At 39.1% G+C, this 21,499-nt stretch overlaps 3 protein-coding genes across 4 annotated transcripts in view; all 3 read right to left on the bottom strand.

The window, feature by feature from the left end:
* Window positions 1-591: 591 nt before the first annotated feature.
* Window positions 592-8,123, bottom strand: LOC144014164 (PI-PLC X domain-containing protein 1-like). Its single transcript, XM_077513751.1, has 7 exons — window positions 7,937-8,123; window positions 7,657-7,793; window positions 6,367-6,492; window positions 6,053-6,208; window positions 3,923-4,035; window positions 2,196-2,266; window positions 592-2,111 (listed from the first exon to the last, which is right to left on the bottom strand). Exons 1-7 carry the CDS (start codon window positions 8,025-8,027, stop codon window positions 1,825-1,827), a joined length of 981 nt encoding a protein of 326 aa, XP_077369877.1. The 5' UTR covers window positions 8,028-8,123; the 3' UTR covers window positions 592-1,824.
* Window positions 8,124-8,744: 621 nt separating this feature from the next.
* LOC144014161 (SLAIN motif-containing protein 1-like) lies at window positions 8,745-17,636 on the bottom strand. Its single transcript, XM_077513744.1, has 8 exons — window positions 16,686-17,636; window positions 15,520-15,656; window positions 14,190-14,303; window positions 13,996-14,070; window positions 13,040-13,186; window positions 11,944-12,189; window positions 10,706-10,843; window positions 8,745-9,671 (listed from the first exon to the last, which is right to left on the bottom strand). Exons 1-8 carry the CDS (start codon window positions 16,970-16,972, stop codon window positions 9,385-9,387), a joined length of 1,431 nt encoding a protein of 476 aa, XP_077369870.1. The 5' UTR covers window positions 16,973-17,636; the 3' UTR covers window positions 8,745-9,384.
* A 283-nt stretch (window positions 17,637-17,919) lies between these two features.
* mrps9 (mitochondrial ribosomal protein S9) overlaps window positions 17,920-21,499 on the bottom strand; it is a 10,013-nt gene continuing 6,433 nt past the window's right edge. The window contains exons 6-11 of one of the 2 annotated variants that reach the window (XM_077513745.1): window positions 21,137-21,222; window positions 20,973-21,048; window positions 20,029-20,197; window positions 19,615-19,723; window positions 18,271-18,440; window positions 17,920-18,191 (exon numbers count right to left, since the gene is read on the bottom strand). In XM_077513745.1, coding sequence (XP_077369871.1) covers window positions 18,100-18,191; window positions 18,271-18,440; window positions 19,615-19,723; window positions 20,029-20,197; window positions 20,973-21,048; window positions 21,137-21,222 — 702 coding nt within the window. In that variant the 3' untranslated portion in view covers window positions 17,920-18,099. The remainder of the gene's footprint in view (window positions 18,192-18,270; window positions 18,441-19,614; window positions 19,724-20,028; window positions 20,198-20,972; window positions 21,049-21,136; window positions 21,223-21,499) is intronic. The other variant, XM_077513746.1, reaches the window with a different exon arrangement.

The raw sequence follows: 21,499 nt of genomic DNA, 5'->3' as shown, positions 1-21,499 counted from the left end.
AAATAAACCTTATTGGCGTTCTATATAAACGCCAAATATATTGAATAAATAAAATAAATTGACTCAATGATAAATACACAATTGTCTCAGATGTGACAAATATTGTCATTTATATAAAGCAAACCGACGCTAACTTCGTTAGCGCTGTTGTATTGACGTCACCGGCAAGCGCCAAGGCGCTTCAATCTTTTTTTTTTCGTTCACTCTCAAAGTATCATGCTTTTGTATTTTTAGGTTTGTTTACGTTTTTACAATTTTAGTCCATAAATGTTATTTTGAACAATTGTAAACGGACAATTTCCAGCCAATCCTGTACCGTGACGTCATCTGCAAGCGACCCCGTTACAATCTGGAAGCCCGATAACGTCTGACACCGACACCGGTTTAAAAATAGCGTGCTAAGATGAACGACATGCAAGTTGATGCCTGCGGTGAAGCGAGCCGGCGCCGCCTCTTCTGTTAACGGAGTCAAGCGGCTGCTCTTCATTTCAAGGACGAACCCGTTTCGAGGATCGTCCTTTCGGTCTTTTGCGCAAAGGGACGCCGGCGTGGACAATGACATCCGGTTTTCAAAATAAAAATAATCACCGGTTAAAATATTTTCTTTTTATTGAAAGACAAAGGATGTTTCAGTATAATATAGCACCGATTCACGTTTCACTGTGTTTGCACTCTTGTGGGGTAAAAAAAAATACAAATAATTATTTTTTTTTAAAAAAAGTAGTGAGCTAAAATGAAAAAAATAGATGTGCATCATCCATGCAACATGCCACTCCGATGCAGCACTGAATTGGGGTCAATGACCTGGCAGCTATTGAGATAAATTGATAATAAATACAGGGGGGAAAAAATATTCAAAATAAGTGGACATTTAAAAAGAAAAAATAAGAAGTGTGCATGATCTATTAGACATGCCACTATGATGCAGCACTGATTAGGGGTCAATAGGTCACATGACCTGGAAGCTATTGGGCTAAAATGATAATAAATGCAGGAAAAAAAAAAACAATAAGTGGCAAACTAAAACGAAAACTAAGCGGTGTATGTCATCCATCCAACATGCCACACACTCTGAGCCAGCCTTGATCTGGGGGTCACATGACCTGGAAGCTATTGAGCAATAGTAGTATTTACTGGAAAAAAATATATTTAAAAAAAATAAGTAGAGAAATAAAATGAAAAAAATAAAATAAATAAAAATATCCTGTAAATATTAGCATTTTAGCTGAATAGCTCGTGACCTATTGACCCCAAATCAGTGCTGCATTATAGTGGCATGTCAGCAGGATGACGCACACCTCTTGTTTTTTTTTTTTCATTTTACCTTATTTTTAACATTTTTTCCCCGTGTACATATTAGCATTTTCAATAGCTTCCAGGTCATATGACATATTGACCAAAAATCAGTGCTGGCTCATTGAAATTACAGTTCTAATTTTTTATTTTTTTTGTAAGATTTGGGTAAATAAAAACATGTTTTTTTACACTGAACATAATATATTAATTTTAAACAAAATATAGAATATTTAGTTAGAAGAAACAAGTATCGTGCAAAGTTGAACATTCTTCTGCTTTCATTCTTAATGAGTAAAAGTGCAATTTTGTTAATCGTTCCATTCCATGCTGTCCGTGGGCTAATTATTGGAATGATTTCAATTCAAAAATCTGTCAGCTCTAAAAAGTGTAAAAAAAAATTAGGCTGTAATATGGCATAATTTTGTATCCAGTGCAATGTGTCAGCAGCCAGCAAATTTTCAATAAAGAAATGCTAAAAATAGAAAATTTCTGGTGTCCAAATACATGGTGGTCACGAAAAGCCATCAATCAATCACATTCAAACTTGAGTGGATGCTGATCACACTTGACAAGTGCTGATTTTTTTTTTTTTTTGTAGTTGAGTCCAATGACGCAATCGCAGAAGTGGGCGGCGTCAACAAAGTCGCAGCAGACGATGTTGACGCAGCCCGGCTGAGGTCCCGCTCGTTGTTCTCCCGCCCAACCGAGCAGCACGGCAAGCGCCTTGCTGGTGATGCTCTTCATGTTTTGGAAGGGATGGAGGAGGACAAAACTAACATTTTCAGTCAGGTTCAGGCCACTCACGTAAAAACCGGCTGCAAAAGACCAAGGAAGAGTCATGTGGCATGACGGTCAACATGAGATGCGTTTTGCTTTTTCATGAATCGATCCCAAATTACTTGGTCTTCCTTTTTGCTTCTGGGCCTCCAAGTAGGAAATCACCTTCTTTGGATCAGGGCTGTCGGCATACCTACAGAAAAAAACAACAACAACATTATCAGTACAGTTTTCCCTCGTTTATCGCGGGTTCATCTTTTGCGGCTTCGCTGTTTCGCAGATTATTTACAGCATGCTTTATTTTCTTTTTTTTTGGGGGGGGGGGGGGGGGGGGCATTTGTGTGGCCATATCTCTCGAACCCTCTCGAACCAATTTTTAGGTACAAACAAGAAAATGTTTAAGCATTTAAAAATATTAAGACCAATTAAAAAAAATAAAATAGAAACACTATAATTATGTAAGTTCCTTTTGGACCAAACAGAAGTTATTTATTTATTTATTTATTTAGGCAAAAAAAAAAAAAAAAAATTGAAGTTGGATTGCAGCTTGTGCACTGTGCAGTAGACCGATAGTTTATTTATCTATTTTTGGTCGAAAAGAAAATGTCTAAACGTAAAAAAACAAAAAACAAATAAAAAAATCTTAAGACAAAAAAAAAATTCTTTGAAACACTATAATTATGCAAGTTCCTTATGGGTAAACAAAATTTTATAAATTAGTTATTAAAACATTTTTTTTAAAGAATGTATAATGTATAAATTTAAACAACTCATGGGGTTTTCATTTAATTTTAAATTAATTAAAATTAAAATGTAAAATTAGCATTAATAATAATAATATATATATATATATATATATATATATATATATATATATATATATATATATATATATATATATATATTTTATGATAATGCTGATTTGGTAATTGTGAAGTGTAATAATTGAAATTGTTATTACATTTCAATTACTTGCAAAGGCCTACATGGCGATATTATTTTTGATGAAATATGAGGTGTTTTGCTGGTTAGTTTTCTAAAGCGGAAGTGAAACCCCGCCTCTCCTCCACGTGATTGTCACGCCCCCGGCGAGCCAACTGCAGTCTGCTGTTGGAGGTCTGGGTTTGAGCACGCCTCTGAATGCAAGCTATCAATTCTTCAATTAATATTTGAAAGAAAACGCGGGTGGAGAGGGAAGAGAGAGAGAGGAAAGAAGGAAAAACACAAAACAAATAAACCTGAGCTGGTTTCGAACCAGGTACTTGCTACTTACAGAGTGAACGCAGTAATCACTATACTACTCGTTCAGTTAGATTCAACACTGCAAAAGTTTGACTTGCAGTTTACACAAATGTCAGCCAGAATGGATTTTAAGACAGCCAACTGGCATTGCAAATGTGAATGTTAATTGATTACTTTGAATTCATTTGGACAGAATGTTTACTGATAACGGCTACTTTTGTCACTATCGCATGGAGGTCTCAGAGAAAGTGGGCGTGCGTTTAGTCTGCAGAGGTGTTGCGGTAGTGGGCCCGCACCTTATGACGTCATAAGAGTGCCAATGGCTCGTTTTCTCAGGTTGGGAGGGGCTGGTGCTTGGAGAGCACAATGACCGAGAATTTCTCATAGAGGGTTGAATGGAGGAAAACACCATTTCTCTCATGTTTTTGGTGAACAATTAGCATTTGAACACGGCTAAAATCTCCAAAAAGTTGATTTTTTTCATGTTGCTATCCCTTTAAGTGACCTTTTAGCCTTTAATTGGGCTCATAAGTTTATATAAACTTTGAAAGTACATGTTAGTGGGAGGGTTGATATGTACTGTACATATAATTGTGCATTTTCATACCAATATGGTATTTCAGTCCACAATTGAGGATGACGCTGGATCATCTCCTGGTCGTCATAGGAAACAATCACCTGTTGACGCTTGGACCAACATGATCGCAAAGTGGGACAATCCTGCACGAAGAAGACCACAATTTCAGCATTTTCAAAAATTTTAATTAACCTTTGGGCCCGTGTCAATTAGACTACAAGTCCATCTTTTTTTTGGGGGGGGGGCACATTCAGACAAATGACTATTTTAAAAATCGATGTTGATTTTGCTTCGTTTAATGCACTTTAACTTACATTGATTAGCATTGGTATAAGATTTCCATTTGTTTGTATTTTTTAACCATCATGCATTTTTTAACCATGCACTCGTGATATTTACTTGAAAAAGCTGAGTAAAGGTTGATGCACTCAAAAAAAAAAAAAAAAAAAAAAAAACTTTACTAGATTTTTGCCAAGTAAATATCAATCCCCATTCTTCAGTGTATGTTATTCTCAGTATCACCATTTTTATCTTCTTATGATTGCCCATTTGAATTAACTACAGCCTGCAGAGGAAGCTTCCAGGCCAGCTAAAATGTCAATCACAATGTTAAGCAGTAGGGATGTAACGATAACGGCAATATCATGATATCGTGATATTAAAACGGCCACAATATATCGTTGTCATGTCACGATATTAAAAGAAACACATCCGTACAGAAAAAGTCAGGTTGATTTCCATTTGTGCATTTCTAGCACCCTTTGCTGGCTAGTTTTTAAGTTTAATTTTCACAAGACATGTTTTGGCCCTTCTGCTTCAAATCCACGTTAATGCTCAGATGACAGGGAACGTAATATGCATTTGAAGAGAATCGATACGTGGAGGAGTTCAATGTGTGTGCGCGCATTAGCAAGCAAGTGCCTCAATATACATTATATTTGTATATTTTTATATGCAATATTTATGTAATTTACAAAAGCACAATGTTTTTTTTTTTTAATATGAGCTCTCTTTTTTACAATATTGTGATCTTTTTTAAATATCGCCAACACCCCCACAATATCATGATAATCATCGTATCGTGACCTTCATATTGTGATAATATCGTATCGTGATGTTTGTATATCGTTACATCCCTATTAAGCAGAGAGTATCCCCACCAAAATCGCATTGTTGTAAAAAAAATTATCACCCCTTCCGGAAAGTAAAACCATTATGTTAATTGCTCCATTGTCAAAAAAATAAATAAATAAAAAATTAAAAAGGTGTTACACTCTAGTAGGAAATACATAAGACAAAAACACTTCCAAGTGTTCAGTCTAGAATGAAACCAATTTCACTCAAATCTAATGCAGTAAATGACAAGAGATTTAGGTTTTCCATGCAGGTTTGTTTTTTTTCATATTGGAGGTTCAGTAATGTTTTGTGAAGAATTTTGTGGGTTTCAAAAAATGCATTTAACTCATTCACTGGCCGCCATTTTGACTGAAGCAACCCCCTTCGCTCTCGGCTGTTTTACTGGATTTTGACAGATTTCGCAAGGTCCACAGAATATTGTGTTCTATTGCTATAAAACATGGAAGTTACCTACCAAAATAAACATTAGAGTCTCTTCCTTTATCAGGATGAAAAGGTGTGTTTCCATGTGTTTCCGTTTTGCAGCAATTAGCATTCGCATATAGCTAAGTTTCATCATTATTCACAAAACTGTTGAAAACACTGACGAAAAGAGCTTGCTGCAATATGGCCCTGGTTGATCTCTTATACTCTACTGTCACCTGCTGAACGGTTTTGTTTTGTTTTGTTTTGTTTAAATAAAACAATTGCTGTGACCTGCTTAAAGCAATGGAAGCTACATCAAAGCATAAATAAATAATTTCAGGAAAAAAGTTGAACTCATGATGACTCATTCAAACCCCAAATCATATAAATACATTTTTGGGTGCGAAGGACAAAGTATTAAAAAACAAAAAACAAAACATATTTATACGTTTTTGGGTTTGAATGCGTTAAACATGCATCACTTGACCAATTATCAGACTAAAATCCACAGTATTCTTGTAAAGTTGCATTCCACTGCATTTACCACAGTTATTTATCTATTTATTTATTTGTAAGGAAGTGAGGTGTACACAAATGATGTGTAAATGAGCAGATGACCTGCGCGGGGCAGAGTTTTGTTCCAAACAGTGATAGGATGTCATCCACCAGCCGCATGTGGTCACTTGGGGTCAAGCAAGCGAAATGTGAGCAGCAAACGATAACGACCTCTTTGGGATGTGCATCCAGCCAGGCGGACAGTTCATCCAGCGCCTCCTACTGACACACACACATGCAAATACCTGTTTGATGCCGTTTGAGTTGGACGTTTTAAATGATAACTAATGTAAATGTACAGTTGTAACCTGTAACGCGATTTTTTTTTTTTAATGTTTTTTATGTATTTGTTTAATTTGGCTCTGAACGTACAGTACCTTGACAGTGATCCAAGTGTAGATCCCGTGAGCAAAGAATAATTTGCTCTCCTCTTTTGGCTTCCTGGCAATCCGCAGGTCCAAAAAGCGAATGCCAAGGTCACACTGATGACTCAAGACAGCTTGCTGCGCGGCAGGGCACGAAGAAGGCAATAATTAACATACAATATCCACTGCCCATGTCACACATCAATAAACACGTGAGTCGATTCATGGATCAAAAGTCTGTTCAGCTAAAACCAGGTTTTTCAGGATCTAGCTCGAGACCAAATATTTACCACTAACTGATATTCAAATACAGTATGAATCATTCATCATAGTAACAGCTAGCAGGGAAAGTTGGCTTGACGTTCAGTATTTGATATTCACTCCTAGCGTCCATGTTAGGGAGCGTCTATAAATTTCATTCGCCAGGGTGACGTATTGTCAAATGAAATCACCATAAAGGTTAGATATATTTTTCAATTTGTACTGCTGTAGTAGCTGGCAATGATAAGGAACTACCTACTAGAGCTCCAATATTTATCACATCTCTCATTTTGGACAATCTGGGGATATTTAAGGGACAACAATGTTCAGAAATATTCCCCTAAAATCAATAAAAACAAATTTTCTCATTCTGATTGCTGTAGTAGCTTGCAATTATATTCAACTAACTACTACAGCTCAAATTTTTTATCATACTTCTCATTATGGACAAGTTGGGGACATTTAAGGTACAAAAATGACCATAAATGTTCAGAAATATTCACCTAAAATCAATAAAAACACATTTTCTCATTCTGATTGCTGTAGTAGTGAGTTGTATACTATTGCAAGCTACTACAGCAATCAGAATGATAAAATGTGTTTTTGTTGATTTTTGGTGAATATTTCTGAACATTTTTGTCACCTGGATGTCCCCAACTTGTCCATAATGAGAGGTGTGATAAAATTTTGAGCTGTAGTAGTTAGTTCTTTACCATTGCAAGCTACTACAGCAATCAAAATGAGAAAATGTGTTTTTATTGATTTTTGGTGAATATTTCTGAACATTTATGGTCATTTTTGTCCCTTAAATGTCTCCAAATTGTGCAAAATGAGAGATATAATAAATATTGGAGCTGCAGTAGGTAGTACCTTATCATTGCCAGTTACTACATCAGTATATATATATATAATATCTTTATGGTGATTTGATGATACGCCACCCTGGAGAATGAAATTTATAGACGCTCCCTAGCATAGAAGGCAGAAGTGAACCGTCGAGTAGCGTCAAGCCAAACTTTCCCTCGCCTAACAGCGAGGTACCTGCGTGGTGGCCCATCGGAAAACGCAGGGCCGTATCAAAGAAGGAGCGAGTCTGTCCATCGCTTTGAGGAGCCACGACTCGGATTCCACGACGGGAGATGACAAGTCCAAACAGAAAGACATGCTGTCATGGCTCCCTGGAACACAAATGGACAAAAAGAGATGGGTGACGATGATGAAGACAAATGCATGCATGCTAAAGTTATGAAGATAATTTCATTCATTCGATTCCATCATAAACAATAGAAAAAAATACAGTTTTTGAACGGTTTATGTTTACCAGGGATGGCCAAGTTCCATAGATTGACATCAAGCAGCTCATCGGGTAAATGTGACATCCAATCCCGGTTTCCGTGTACTTTGTCACCCATGTTATTTGTAAAATGTTACCCATTTTCAGGAAAGCGCCATCGTTGGGTTTTGTAATGTTTACATACGGAACTACGGTCACGTGAAAACTACGTCACCCGTTCTTCTTCTATGATATATGTAGTGTGTAGTGGGCGCATCCTTTATTTCTATTGCCCTCTGTCGGTCAAAGTTAACGTTGTTTGGGTACTGTGCTGCTCTTTGTGGAACGAGAACGACAGAGCAGGGTTTAAAAAAAAAAATAAAAAATTTTAATTACATTTTTCGTTTTATTCCATTTTCGACACGTAGAAACTTACTATCATAATTGTTCGTCAAATTATGAACATCATATACCCCTCCATTACGTTTTAATAGTTGTGACATTAAAAAACAAAAAAAAATAAAGCTTGCAAGAAAAATAGGGAACATATTTTACACACTATATATATATAACATGGTGCAAAAGTAACTTAGTTAAAAAAAAAAATGTACCTGGAGAAAAAATAAATGTGTATTGTTTATTAAATTGTGAAGTGTAAATTTGTATCTGTAAAAGTCACGGCCCAGAACAGCCTCAGCACACAGACTTATATACAAGAATGACAAAACATTTCCCTTTTTGTGTATTTAGGGATTTTTTTTATTTTTATTTTTTATTTTTTTGCTGCAGGGCTCGATACAAATAAATACGTTTGAGATTCATATAAATTTCACCATTAAAAATATGAAGTCAGGAATTGTGATCAGTGTCTTTTATTAAAAAGTATTCACTCATTTATTTCAGCATGAAATCATCAAATGTGCCACCACTATTCAACTAGAAAACAAAGTGTGCTACTTTATGCATTAAATGTGACATTTGGGGTGAAAACCAAATCAGAACAATATCTGAATTCTTCTTTTATGTGAACAGATGAAGTTATTTGTGTGTGTCATTTGTCTCCAATACATACCATTGTAAATTTATAATACCATTGAAAAATATATTCCAACACCAGTTAAATAAACTAGCACCATTAATCATTCAATTAAGTGAACAACACATTGATATCTTAAATATAAAAAAGTGCCCTCATTGACATGTGATTTTAGCAGCATGAATGGCATATGTTGCCAAATGGGGAGAAATTAATGACACTTCAACTTGTAAATAGTTCAAGTACTGTACGAGTGTTTGTTGCACCGAAGCAGCAGTGACAACTCCCCCTACAGGCACAGACAGAAATTAGATTCAAATCAATACTTGATGGCAACATACAATTTAAAAAAAGGCGGGTTAGCCTTAGCTATAGGCGGGGTCGCGACAATCCCTTTGGAGGCGTCGTCAAACCAAAAGCAGGACGAAACTGCGGTGACAAGGAAGGAACATCTCCAAAGTCACACGGAAAACAAGCGCACAGCATTTCCATACCTGTGCCCCGGCTGGGCTACCTTACAGCTGGGGGTGGGGCTTGTGAGATCATTGAAGTAGGCGGGCCATGAGCCAGGCAGGGTTGGACTCCATACACAGGGGGAGGAGCATTTACCGAGCATCGGGATCCGACTGCCCGGCGATCGTGAGGAACGTGCACAGACGTAGGCGGCGGCCTTCGGTGGTTGCCGTGACGATGACGATAAGCTCCACGTACTCTGGACTTGACTGCGCCGCAGGATAAGTGAGGCCACTGCGATAGATACTTCATCACATCAGAAATATTCACACTTCTAATATCTTAAGTCATATTTGACAATGCAGCTTATTCTTTAGTTGTGCTGTGCTACACAATTGTTCATCATGCAGTTAAGACGCCCATCATTCAAATCAAGTGCACTTTGAAAACAGCCACTTCTGTTTTCTTAAGATGGAACCCAGGGGCAGCAACTCAACTCAACTCAAGTTTATTTACATAGCGCTTTCAAACAGCCTGAACTGTCACAACAGATGGAATGAAAACAGCAGAGACCCCATAATCGAAACCTGTGGAACGCCATACCTTCCGTTATACATGTCAATTCATATTGCACATGTTCATCCGACCACTTTAAATTTATTTATTTTTTGCCCAACATAGTATTAAAAGAATACAACAAAATAACATTAATAAGAATAAGACTGACTGTTCCATTGAACCCAGCTTAAGAACCACTGATATCAACATTTCATTTTTGAAATGTATTGTATTGTATATGTCGGGCTTTACTTTGGTTCTCTCTTCTTTGTGTATATGTAATGATAACGACTTACAACTCATACCAATATATCTGTGCACTTATGATAAACATGTTCTGTTTATTTTCTATCGTTTCCTTTTTCTGTTTGTTAGTAGTATATTATCATGATATAAGTATTAGGGAGTAGGACTAGATACGTTTTTGTACTTCTTCCGAGTCCTTTTTGAACATGTCAATTATGATACTATTGATGATTTGTTTTCTTTTCTCCTTTTTTAAACTTCAACTTGTGATGTGTTTATGTTTCAACCAATATCGAGTCTGCGATTGGCTGCAACCGGTTCAGGGTGTACCCCGCCTACTGCCCGAAGCCAGCTGGGATAGGCTCCAGCACCCCAGTGACCCTTGTGAGGAGCAAGCGGTTAAGAAAATGGATGGATGGACCAATATAGAGTGTATAGCAAGCACGCATAATATGTATAACACCTACAAGTACGAAGGAAATGTTGAGAATTTGATGAAAATGTCAGCTGAGCTGCAAACTCACTGGAGGAATGCAGGCGAGTCAAACGGCAGGAGCAGCAGCAGCAGCCTGGCGAGTCAAAGCTGTGGCAGTTAGCAAGTAAAGACGCGATGGGAAGACTGTGAGCTCGGACGAGGTTGGGCAAACTTGTCCGCGTCTTATCTGGAAGACACAAAAACGACCAACATCTCTCATCCAAAACTTGATGACGATGAGCTCATTTGCTTTCATGCTGTTACATCTGAAGGTCACAGAAAACATTTTACAAGAACGGCAAGCGAAGGTTAAAGCTCCTCTAACAGCTCACCGCACTTGTGAATGTAATCCCATCAAAGTGGGATCAAAAACACTTTGCGCACTTCAAGAGGCTTACCATTAGTGTTCATTTGATCCACCATTTTGAAAATTTCATCTCAGTTTTATTCCAGTTTCAATCACGCTTGTTAGTTTATATCATTGTTAGTCAACCTCATCCTGTTTGTAGTTGGTTGACTATAAATCTAGCGTTTTAGTCTTTGAATCCAAGAAAACGTCATTTTCATTCGTCTAAGTTTTAGTCAACAAAAACTGTCAACATTTTAGTCGAGTTTTAGTTAGGGCAATCATTTAACCCCTGTATGTTTTTTTCAGCAGATTATGATGACCTAAAAACGATTTCACATACAATGTTCTCTTATCTTTTCAATGAAAAACAACTTGACACACAATTACAGTATATCAACAAGCAGATACTATGGCTCCATGCTAAGCTAGTAAATTGGCCAGCATTTGTCAGATTACCATTATTGTTGGATCGTTGTAGCTGTTGGGTTCATGTTGTAATTTACTTTAATTTTGTTTTTAACTTTAAAATAAAAAAATGAACCTCCTGTCTGTCCCATGTGTTTGTGCATGTTGCACTCGCTAGCTGCATATTTGAAAGGGGTTGTGTCACATGACTGTCACAGATGTGACAGATTAGCAGACAAGATTTGACAAAATCATGTCATTTTCGTCTCGTTTTTGTTCATGAACTAAAATGTCCATCAATTTTAGTCCAGTTTCTATGAAGTCTGTCTCGTTTTCATTAGTCGATGAAAGTGTAGACTGATTTAGTCCCACTTATTGTCTATGAATGAGGGTTTTAGTCCAATCTAGTCTAGTTTTTGTCCGGTGAAAAATGTGTGTTAACAAAATGATTTTTGTTTAGTTTCCGTTGACGAAATGAACACTAATTACGATGTCATTATGAAGTGACAGGGCCGAAAGAGCGAGCGGCTCACCTGCTCCTGGTGGGCAAGGCGCTCGCAAGCGGCCTTCGGAGGGGCGAGGCGGGGCGGACGGACGCGCGGATGGGAAGCTGCCACTTTGCGGGCAGAGGCTGCGCTCCGGCGCAGGGGCGCGGTCTTCGCCGCCCGCTTCGTCTTCCTGCTGCGGGTCGGGGCGAGCGCTGAGCGGGAAGGCGGCGACGCTCCGGCGGCGGGGGGGACGACGCTCGGATGAAGCGCTGGCGGAATCCTGCCTGAGTTCTGCGCAAGCCGCTCATGAGGAAATGGCGTGACACACCGCAAAAGCGCACGCACATGCGCAACCACAGGTGGGAGCAAGTCACACGTGCAAGTCACAAGTAAGTAGGGCTGGGTCGAAAATAACCATATTCCTTTTCATAGTCCAATATACATTCATAAAACCTAGAATCAATACTTTTAATATGGCTCCCCCCCCCCCCATAAATAAATGTGCCAAATGCCTCCCATAAAGAAAAACTGGACATAAAAACACAAAATGTGGATGCATATTTATGTACTATGGATGTGTCTCTTATAATACAGGGACATTTGTTTACAAATGTTTTCATATTTTCAGTTAGTTTTCCTTTTTCTTTTAAAAACACTTTCATTTTATTTTATTTTAACGGAAATGTCAATTTTAGTTTGAGTTATTTCGTTAGTTTTAGTTAACTAAAATAACCTTGGCGCTAACGCATTCAAAATGATAAACATCAGTTAGGTTGACCTGTCAAAGTCACAGTCCATTTTAGACTTCTCCTGAAGCCGAATTCCCCAAACTTTGTACGACAAGTGCAAGTTACAAATGTCAAGCAAGTCCCAAGTTACTGTGGCAAAAATAAAGAAAGACGTGTGAAAATTGCCGACTTTAAGTAGGACTCAAGTTAAGTCAGGTGACGCGAGTTCCCACCTCTGATTCGCGCACACACATTCACACAATCACCTGGCAGGGTTAATGAAGCTAAAGTAGCGATGAGCTCTGAGGTCTACAGTTAGTGGAGACGGGGCATTGATAACGATTAGACATCAACCAAAAAAGAAAGATAAAAAATAAAATAAAATAAAATAAAAAGGTTGACTTTGGCCTTACTGTCCTCCTGCAGCCGGGCCATCACTTGCACATCAGTCAAATCTTGCAGTTTGTAGCTAGGAGGGCTCAAATCGTCCTCGTCCAAGCCAGGAGAGATGACGTCATAGTCCAACGGTGGCCGAGGGCTACAGCGCCGGTGTTTGCTGCCTGGAAAACCATCACGGCGCGTTTATAAAAAGAATATTTAATTATCGTCTTGAAGTCAAGTTTTCACTCTTCTGCATCTGCTCTGATAGTGTGTCCACTTCTCTTTTCTAACAGCCAAACATACCTACCTAACCAAAGTCTTTTTTTATTGATTTATTTTACAAAAGTGCAGACGGAAACTTCTACTTAGGTACTTTTATCACTGCTAGCTACATAAATTGAGTAATGCTAAAACTGCTTGTCGTGTCACAAGTTTCAGATACAGTCTGAAAGATCACACTTTTTTTGGTAGCCAATGAACTTATTTGCTCCCAAAAAAAAAGGATAAATAGGTTCTATTTCAAATGTTTTAAGTGTCCCAAAGATGTATTTATACGATTTTTTTTGTGTGTGTGTGTATTTTAGAGCACACAGAAGGCTTGGTTGCAGCCTCAACTGCAAACAACGGTTGAAGAAATTGTAGGCCAGCAGGTGGCAGCAGAGTATATGAGATCAACCAGGGACATGTTGGGGAGGGGGAAAAAAAAAAAAAAAAAAAAAAAAAAAAAAAAAAAAAGCTAAATTACCCACAATTCTAAGTAGAATAATGATAAAACTTAGCTATATTCTAAAAAATAAATAAATAAATAAATAAAAAATTAAAAAAAATAAATAAAACTATAGCTCCCTCATTAAGACTGTGGATGAGAATTAAGGAGCAATGCAGCCGATATTTGCGGTGAGAAGCTTGCTGCTCTCTCGGGCTGTGGCGGGGGAGAAAAATAAAAATAAAAAATAAAAATAATCAAATTTAAAAAAGGCAGGCTTACCTGGTGTCAAATGGGGGATGAAGGTGGGAGTCCTTGCCCTCCCACTGCGGCTGTCAGCGTGAGATTGTGAGGATGCTACGAGAAGATGAATTTTTTATTTTATTTTATTTTTTTTATTTTTTTTTTTTAAGAACGCAAGCTTAGGAAATTCAAGTTGTTCACTTTTGGTGGTGGTGGTGTGTGTGTGTGAGTACCGCGTGTCTCAGGTGAACGAGTTGTGCCGATGGGGGACATGACAGCAAGTTTGCTCGGAGGCGACGGCGTGGAAGCGGTCCGGGGGCCGGACAGTTGTCGAAACCAGCAGGAAGCTGAAAACATATCTTCAACAAATGGTGACAAATCATCTCAAAGAAGAGAAAGAATCATCTTCAAAGTGTGAAAGCGACCTCTAGTGGTACACATAAAATCATTGCCTCAGTTCCGTTGTGTTTAAAAAGGAACACAAGACTTGTGAAAAACTTAACAGCTATTCTGTAAAATGGAGAATTTCAACTCGTCCCTGGAAAAAATTGCCAATTCATGTTGAGCGATTATGATTTTATAGCACTTTCTATAAATATTTTTACATTAAGTACTGTATCAGACAGTCACGTGATCATGGTGACGTATCGCGTGCATAAAATACACATTGAATAAATGACAAAGAGACTCACGAGGAACAATGGCGTGCCACGGTGGCCATCAAGGGTGGAATTACGCCTTACAACACAGAAGCACTTCTTCAAAAGCAGTACAGCCACGGAGGACTCGCGAAAGATTTGTTTCCAACTAAAAACTAAAAACTGGCACATCCATCCACCAGCAAGTCCAAGTGGACAGTAAACATCCGGTTTTCTCTGCTAGGCTAAGCTACATGTCGTGTTCTAAGCGCGCTTTAGCCCACATTAGGAGCTGCCACCCCCCTACACAGAATGACATAACACTGGATGTGTTGAGGATTTGATTCTGAACAGTATTTGGGATCCAAGACATCTTTTTCTTGCACATTACATCAGTAAATTCCCATTGAAATGAACGAAGACGGCTTTCTGGTTACACATGACCCGGAACATGACATCTCTCACGGTGGTTCGAAATTTGATACTTTAAATCGTTTTAAAATAAAATTCATGGAAGAGATATTTGCACTTTTATTCTTTGTACACAATGCCTAACCCAATACTGGAAAATGATTAATGGCTGTTGTGCTGCTTGAACTTCTGTTCAATACATTTGCATTTCATCATTACAAAGCAAATGCTTTTAAGTTACATTTAACTTTTGTGCAATACCTTTTAATGGAATCAATTTATATTTATTTGAATGCAACAAGTTTACAATAACATCACATTGACTTGACTCTTGCTTTTGATGGGCCTACTGCACGAGTGTATTTTAATATTGGCGCTATTTGGAGAACTAAGTATGTCAAAACGGACTATGATGTGACGCATCATTGAAAAGGAGCGGACCACCACCGTGAGCTCATCCGCACCGCCTGTCACTGATTGAACACAACGGCCATTGTGTCAAAATGAAGCCTACACAGTCCTGTTGACTCAAGTCGGAGGGCCATGGAGCGCCTCGCTGGCTTCCATTCGGGATCCTCCAGAACGTGCCGGCACCATTGCAAGGGCGTCAGAGAGAACTTCTCACAGTTCTTCTTGAGTGGCATGTACAACCTGTCAAAGAAACAAGACACATAACCGGTGAGCACAAACGAGTGTGATCACAAAAACATTTTCCAAAATATGAATGTATAGCAGCAATCTTTTGGGCCACACTCTTGTGCAGAACCTGCACACAGATTTGACATGAGAAAATCCTCATATTTTTCAATTCCTCAATGACATTTTTAATTGTTCTGCTTGTCACAATGTGGTGAAGTGTATGAAGTTCATGCTTTTATTAAATAAAAAAAGCAACATTTAACGTTTTATTTTATTTTTTTCCCCAGTGCATTACATTTACAAAAGCGACATTTAATACTTAAATCTAAATAACTACATGATAGATTCAACCTCAATGCTGAATGAAAGCAACGTTAAAACATTTGATTATATTGAACACAAAACATTTGATCCAGAAAATAGCCTATAGATCCAGTCAACTATTTTTTTTGAATAATCATGACCTTGTTTGAGAGTACTTAACCAATGAGCAACTAAATTTAAACATAAAATTGACCATCATGCATTTTCACCGACACATTTCAATAGCAGAAGTCTCCATAAAAAACAAATATTCAGAAATTAAAGATTGCTTGAGTAAAAATAATAAAATAAACAAATTCCAAGTAATAGCCATTATCAGAGACATGGGTTGATGTAGAAATGTAAGGATATGAATTGTTTACAGGAACAGGAAATGAGGTGGGGTCGCAATAGATGTGGATAAAACGCTAAAATGTGATAAGATTGACGGTTTGAGATACACTATTGATAAGTGATAACATATATTGAATGTAATTGTTAAATATTTCATATACATCTAAACAGCAAACAAATGTACAAACAGCATCCTATAGGTTGCTGGAACAGACAGACGAACAAAGATACAGTAAAATGATTTTCTAAATAAATAAAGTGGAATTAGATTAATGGGCGTGATGTCAGCTCCCAAACTTATAAGTAGCCTATCAGCAGGTCGAACTTAGTAAAGCACGTGATCATGTTTGAACTCAATTTCAAAAGAACATGACACTCACTCACCACGTTTCATCATCAGAGAATCCAATCACGTCCAGGTCCAAAAGTTCCACCTGGTCCATTTCGTATTGGTCGTGAAATTGGAAATACCGGAGCCGGTCCTCAGGTGGTCCCCGATGACGCGATGGCGGCGTGCAAGGGTTGTGAGCCCAACCCAGACTTGGAAGCGGCCGTTCGTTTTGGAGCTCCAGCTTGTTGACGAGCTCCCGCAGCCTCCTCAACTGCAGCTCGCCGTTCGCAAGGGTCCTCTTGCGCTCCACGACCACGAGCTCTTCAACTGCAGCCTCCATCTGAGCTTCACGCGTGACGACAATGAGACAAGTTCAGCGTCCGTCCGTGAGGCGGCCGGTCCTACTTTTTGGCTCTTCTCCTAGCTCCTCCCACTTTAAGCTTCACCTCATCAGCGCACCTGCCACTGTCTTAATCATTTCTAGTTGATAAATGTGGGACTTTTATTTTTAGAAATCATTTTGACTGCATAACCTTTGATCACAAAGTTATGGAAGCCAATTCTCGCCAGTAAAAGAAAAAAGTTTTGTTTTGTTTTTTTGTCATTGTTCGAGGCCCATTTCCATACGGAAGCGTGATACAAATGACAGCTAATTTGACTCACCAGATGAAAATTGAGTTTTTGTTCCTTTGTTGCCATCTAGTGGTTGCACTACATATTGCAAATTTGTCAACTGTTTCAGAGTTTGCTCGCCGTTGGAGGGCTTGTGCGTGCCGCATGGAGGTCTGATAGAAAAGGTCTTAATTAAAAATAAACAAAAAAAACAAATAACACACACACACACACACTGCTGGATTCTAAAAAAAAAAAGTTTTTTCCCACTGTCAGATTCCGACGGTGTAAAAACGAAAAACAAAAAAAACGAACCCAACACCCCACCCCCGTCGGATTCTTACGAGAAAAAAAGTTTTTTTCCCCACTGTCAGGTTCCGACGGTGTTTATATATAAAAAATAAAAAATAAAAAATAAAAAAAAAACTTTTCTGGATTTTCCGGTCGGATTCTTTAAGAAAAAAACAAAAACAAAAACAAAACAAAAACGTTTTTTTTTTTCCACTGGCAGAATCTGACAATGTTATAAAAAAAATAAAAAATATAAAAAAAATGTGTGTGTGATTATTCCGTGCAGGTTTCAGCAGCAACCCCTGGCGGTCGGAAGGGTCGAAATACAACTGTAATGAAGTGAAAAGGCCAATATTGCTTTAAAAAAAAAAAAAAAAAAAGATATAAAGTTATGGAGGTTTATTCATATACTAAAGAATATATAATAGGACTTGTTGAGTGGTTTCTGGACACAAGCAGCTGAGTGGCAAATGTCTCATGTTGTGATAATTCAATGGCAAATCTGAATCCGAGACAATCTGCATTCCATATGAAAAGAGGTCATCATTTGATGAGTGCCGATCTTCAACGTTTCTTCCAGGTGAATTTCTTCCTGGCACCTTCCTGACCTGGCTTCTTTCTCTCCCTCACCCTGGGATCAGGAGTGAGAAGACCAGCTGGCAAACAAAGAAAAAAGAAAAACATTTGACAGCAATTTGAATAACATTCAAAAAGCACCTGCCTGGCATCCCCCACCTTGCCTCATGACCTCCACGTCTCTCTCGGTGAGAAAGCTGCACAGGGCGCACGACATGGCGAGTCGCAGCGCCCCCGCCTGGCTGGAGCGCCCACCGCCGCTTACACTGCCCTCCACGTCAAAGCGTCCCAGCATGCCCATGAACTGGAGCGGGAACATTAGCTGCTCTCTTTTCACAACAACAACCGGAGGTGGAGAGAATACAATTAAAGGGACCGCAATGTGAAAAAAAGCAACTTTTTTTTTTAGAATTGAGCCATGTTAAAATGCAAATTTCTCAACAAACACATGACCTGAGTGGCGGCGTCTTTTGACCTGAGTGTCACGATACCAAAATTTTGACTTGGTTTCTAGACCTGCATTAAATAGCTCAATACCGGTACTGAAACGGTACCTCGACAAAACTCGAAAACATCAGCAAAATTAAAACTGACCAAAGAACTTCAAATTATTTGTATTAATTCAAACTATTAGGATGTGTTAATGTTAATTTATGTACATACTGTATATATTTATACTGTATGCACTTTCACATTGCATGCCATATTCTTGAAGCACTGTATTTGACTGCAGTTGACATCATCTGTTTGAAATATTGCTAAGTGTCAAAAATGCGTCACAATCCGTCGCTCTGTCTGAGTTTTTGCGTGGTTAGTGTGCTCGCTCTGTAAGCAGCAAGGCCCCGGTTCCAAACCAGCTCAGGTTTGTAGTTTGTTTTTGCTCCTTCTTCTTTCCTTTCGCTTCTTCCCGGTCCTCCACGATTTCTTGCGGCAAGGAGCAGTTTTGTTTCAAAATGTTTACTGAAGAATTGATGGCTCGCATTCAGAGGAGGGCTCAAACGCGGAGCTCCAACAGCAGACTGCAGTCGGCTCGTCGGGGGGGCAATCACACGGGGAGAGACGGGGTTTTACTGAATCGGGCCTTTTACTTCCGCATTACAAAACTAACCAGCAAAGCACCTAATATTTTATTTAAAAAATGACATCGCCATGAATTTCATCATCTTTAACTGTTGGAAAGGCTTCAAATGTCAAGACATGTCCTGGTGTCACATTTCCTGACTTTTGGAATTCATAAACCAATAAATTCACATCAATTCATTTGGACAGTTTGAAAATTCCCCAAATGTCGCATCCCTTGTGAAGTGGTTGGTCGATTCCGCTTGCCGCGACATATTTCATCGAAGGCCTGACTCGGCAAAAGCAGAACGCGAGCGAGCGTGCGCGGCCGCTGACGCGCTCGCTCTCTCAACTGTGTCATTAATTCACAACAAGCAGATAAAGACACAGCGTGTGCTGAGAGCACAAATTGGTTCAATAAAATAAATACGAAATAAGGCCAACCTGTCTTGTAGCACAGAGAAGTATTGGAGGTAGTTCTGTCCATTAATGTTGACACTTCCAGAGCCGCCATCTCTCAGAACCACCGAGGCATTTGATGACTTTCTTCGTCCTGAGTGGGAACGCACAAGGGCAACAACGGTCACACTTTTTGTTTTCACATGACAACGTACGGAAGAGGATTATGGCCAGTGAAGGGAGAGAAAAAAAAAAAAAAGGTTTGGCAGGATTCACACTTTATTCTCAGAATTCTCACTTTAAAGTCAGAATTCTCACTTTAAAGTCAGATTCCGGATTTTAATCTCAGAATTCTAAAGTCAGAATCCTGCCCAACCTTTTTTTTCTCAACTGGCCCTAAATCCGTTTCTGTAACAACGTTATAGCAACAAAATATAAAAAGAATTCCCGATCTAGCACCTTGAGAGGTGCTAAAAGCCCGCCCCTTCTCATCCTTCTCCAGGCACGAGATTTTCTGCTTCATGGACGGAGCCTCGAGTTGCTGGCGGTAGCGCAGGACAAACTTGTCCTCCATGGCGCAGTACGGCAGAGACAGCAGCCGCTCCATTAGCTGGAGGAAGCGAGTGTACTGAAAATGATACAAGTCAACACATTAGCTTTCATATAAATACCACTGCCCACCACAAGTCTTGAAATGAAAACGTGTCACATTTGCTGGGGAAAAAAACAACCATCCACTGAGGCCAAAGCATCCATCCATCCATTTTCTTGACCGCTTATTCCTCACAAGGGTCGCGGGGGCTGCTGGCGCCTATCTCAGCTGGCTCTGGGCAGTAGGCGGGGGACACCCTGGACTGGTTGCCAACCAATCGCAGGGCACACAGAGACGAACAACCATCCACACTCACAAGCACACCTAGGGACAATTCGGAGCGCCCAATTAACCTACCATGCATGTCTTTGGAATGTGGGAGGAGACCGGAGTACCCGGAGAAGACCCACGCGGGCACGGGGAGAACATGCAAACTCCACCCAGGAAGGTCCGAGCCTGGACTCGAACCGGAGACCTCAGAACTGGGAAGCGGACGTGCTAACCACTCGACTACCGTGCCGCCCTGAGGCCAAAGCAATTTAAAAAAAAATAAAATAAATTTAAAAAAAAAAAGATAGATAAATTAAAAAAAAAGTTGAGCTTTGATGCCATCTTGTGGAATTTTGGTGACGTTATCTTGAATTCAACGTTTGTGAAGTCCTGTTTTGTTCTTGGTTTTTGAACGCCCCATGAGCACAGTCAAATTTAAATTTAAAAGTGAATGCAACTACTAATCGACCGTGATGTCTACTTTGCCATTCCAATTCCCCTCCAGTGCCCAACATCAAATTGTTTGCGTGGGATCGCTTACCTCGTGATCAGAAAGGGTCTCGGGCAGCAACTCCTCCAGCTCGTCCTTCAGGAGCCACCTGCTTGTGCTGAGGGGGCTGATGAGAGGTCGATTTGATTAGATTCGATTCGATTGATAGCGACGTGTTTCCTCAAAGCCTGAAAAAACAAACTTGGAGCACCCACATCCCCTTGACGTCCTGGGAAAAGAGTCCTTTGGCTCGCAGACGATCCTGATGCCTCTCGATGTTGACAATTTTACTCTGTGTCTCCTAAATAAACAGACAGGAAAGTAAACATGAGTTTCCATCCCGATCAACAACACAACTAAATCTTGTTTGTCCGATTTCATTCATGATGAGGTCACAATGGAATGTCAAAGAAAAAAAGAAATAAGGCAATTCAATCCTTTTTATTTTTTTGGCTTTGACACACACATATACACATACATATATATATATATATATATATATATATATATATATATATACATACATATACATATACATATATATTAATGGTGTCAGTTAAACGCGTTTTTAACGGCGT

Source organism: Festucalex cinctus, chromosome 2 (assembly GCF_051991245.1).
Source record: "Festucalex cinctus isolate MCC-2025b chromosome 2, RoL_Fcin_1.0, whole genome shotgun sequence".
Classification (NCBI taxonomy): Eukaryota; Metazoa; Chordata; class Actinopteri; order Syngnathiformes; family Syngnathidae; genus Festucalex; species Festucalex cinctus.
The sequence above is the reverse complement of the archived record's forward strand: the minus strand, read 5'-3'. Positions and strand labels throughout refer to the sequence as shown.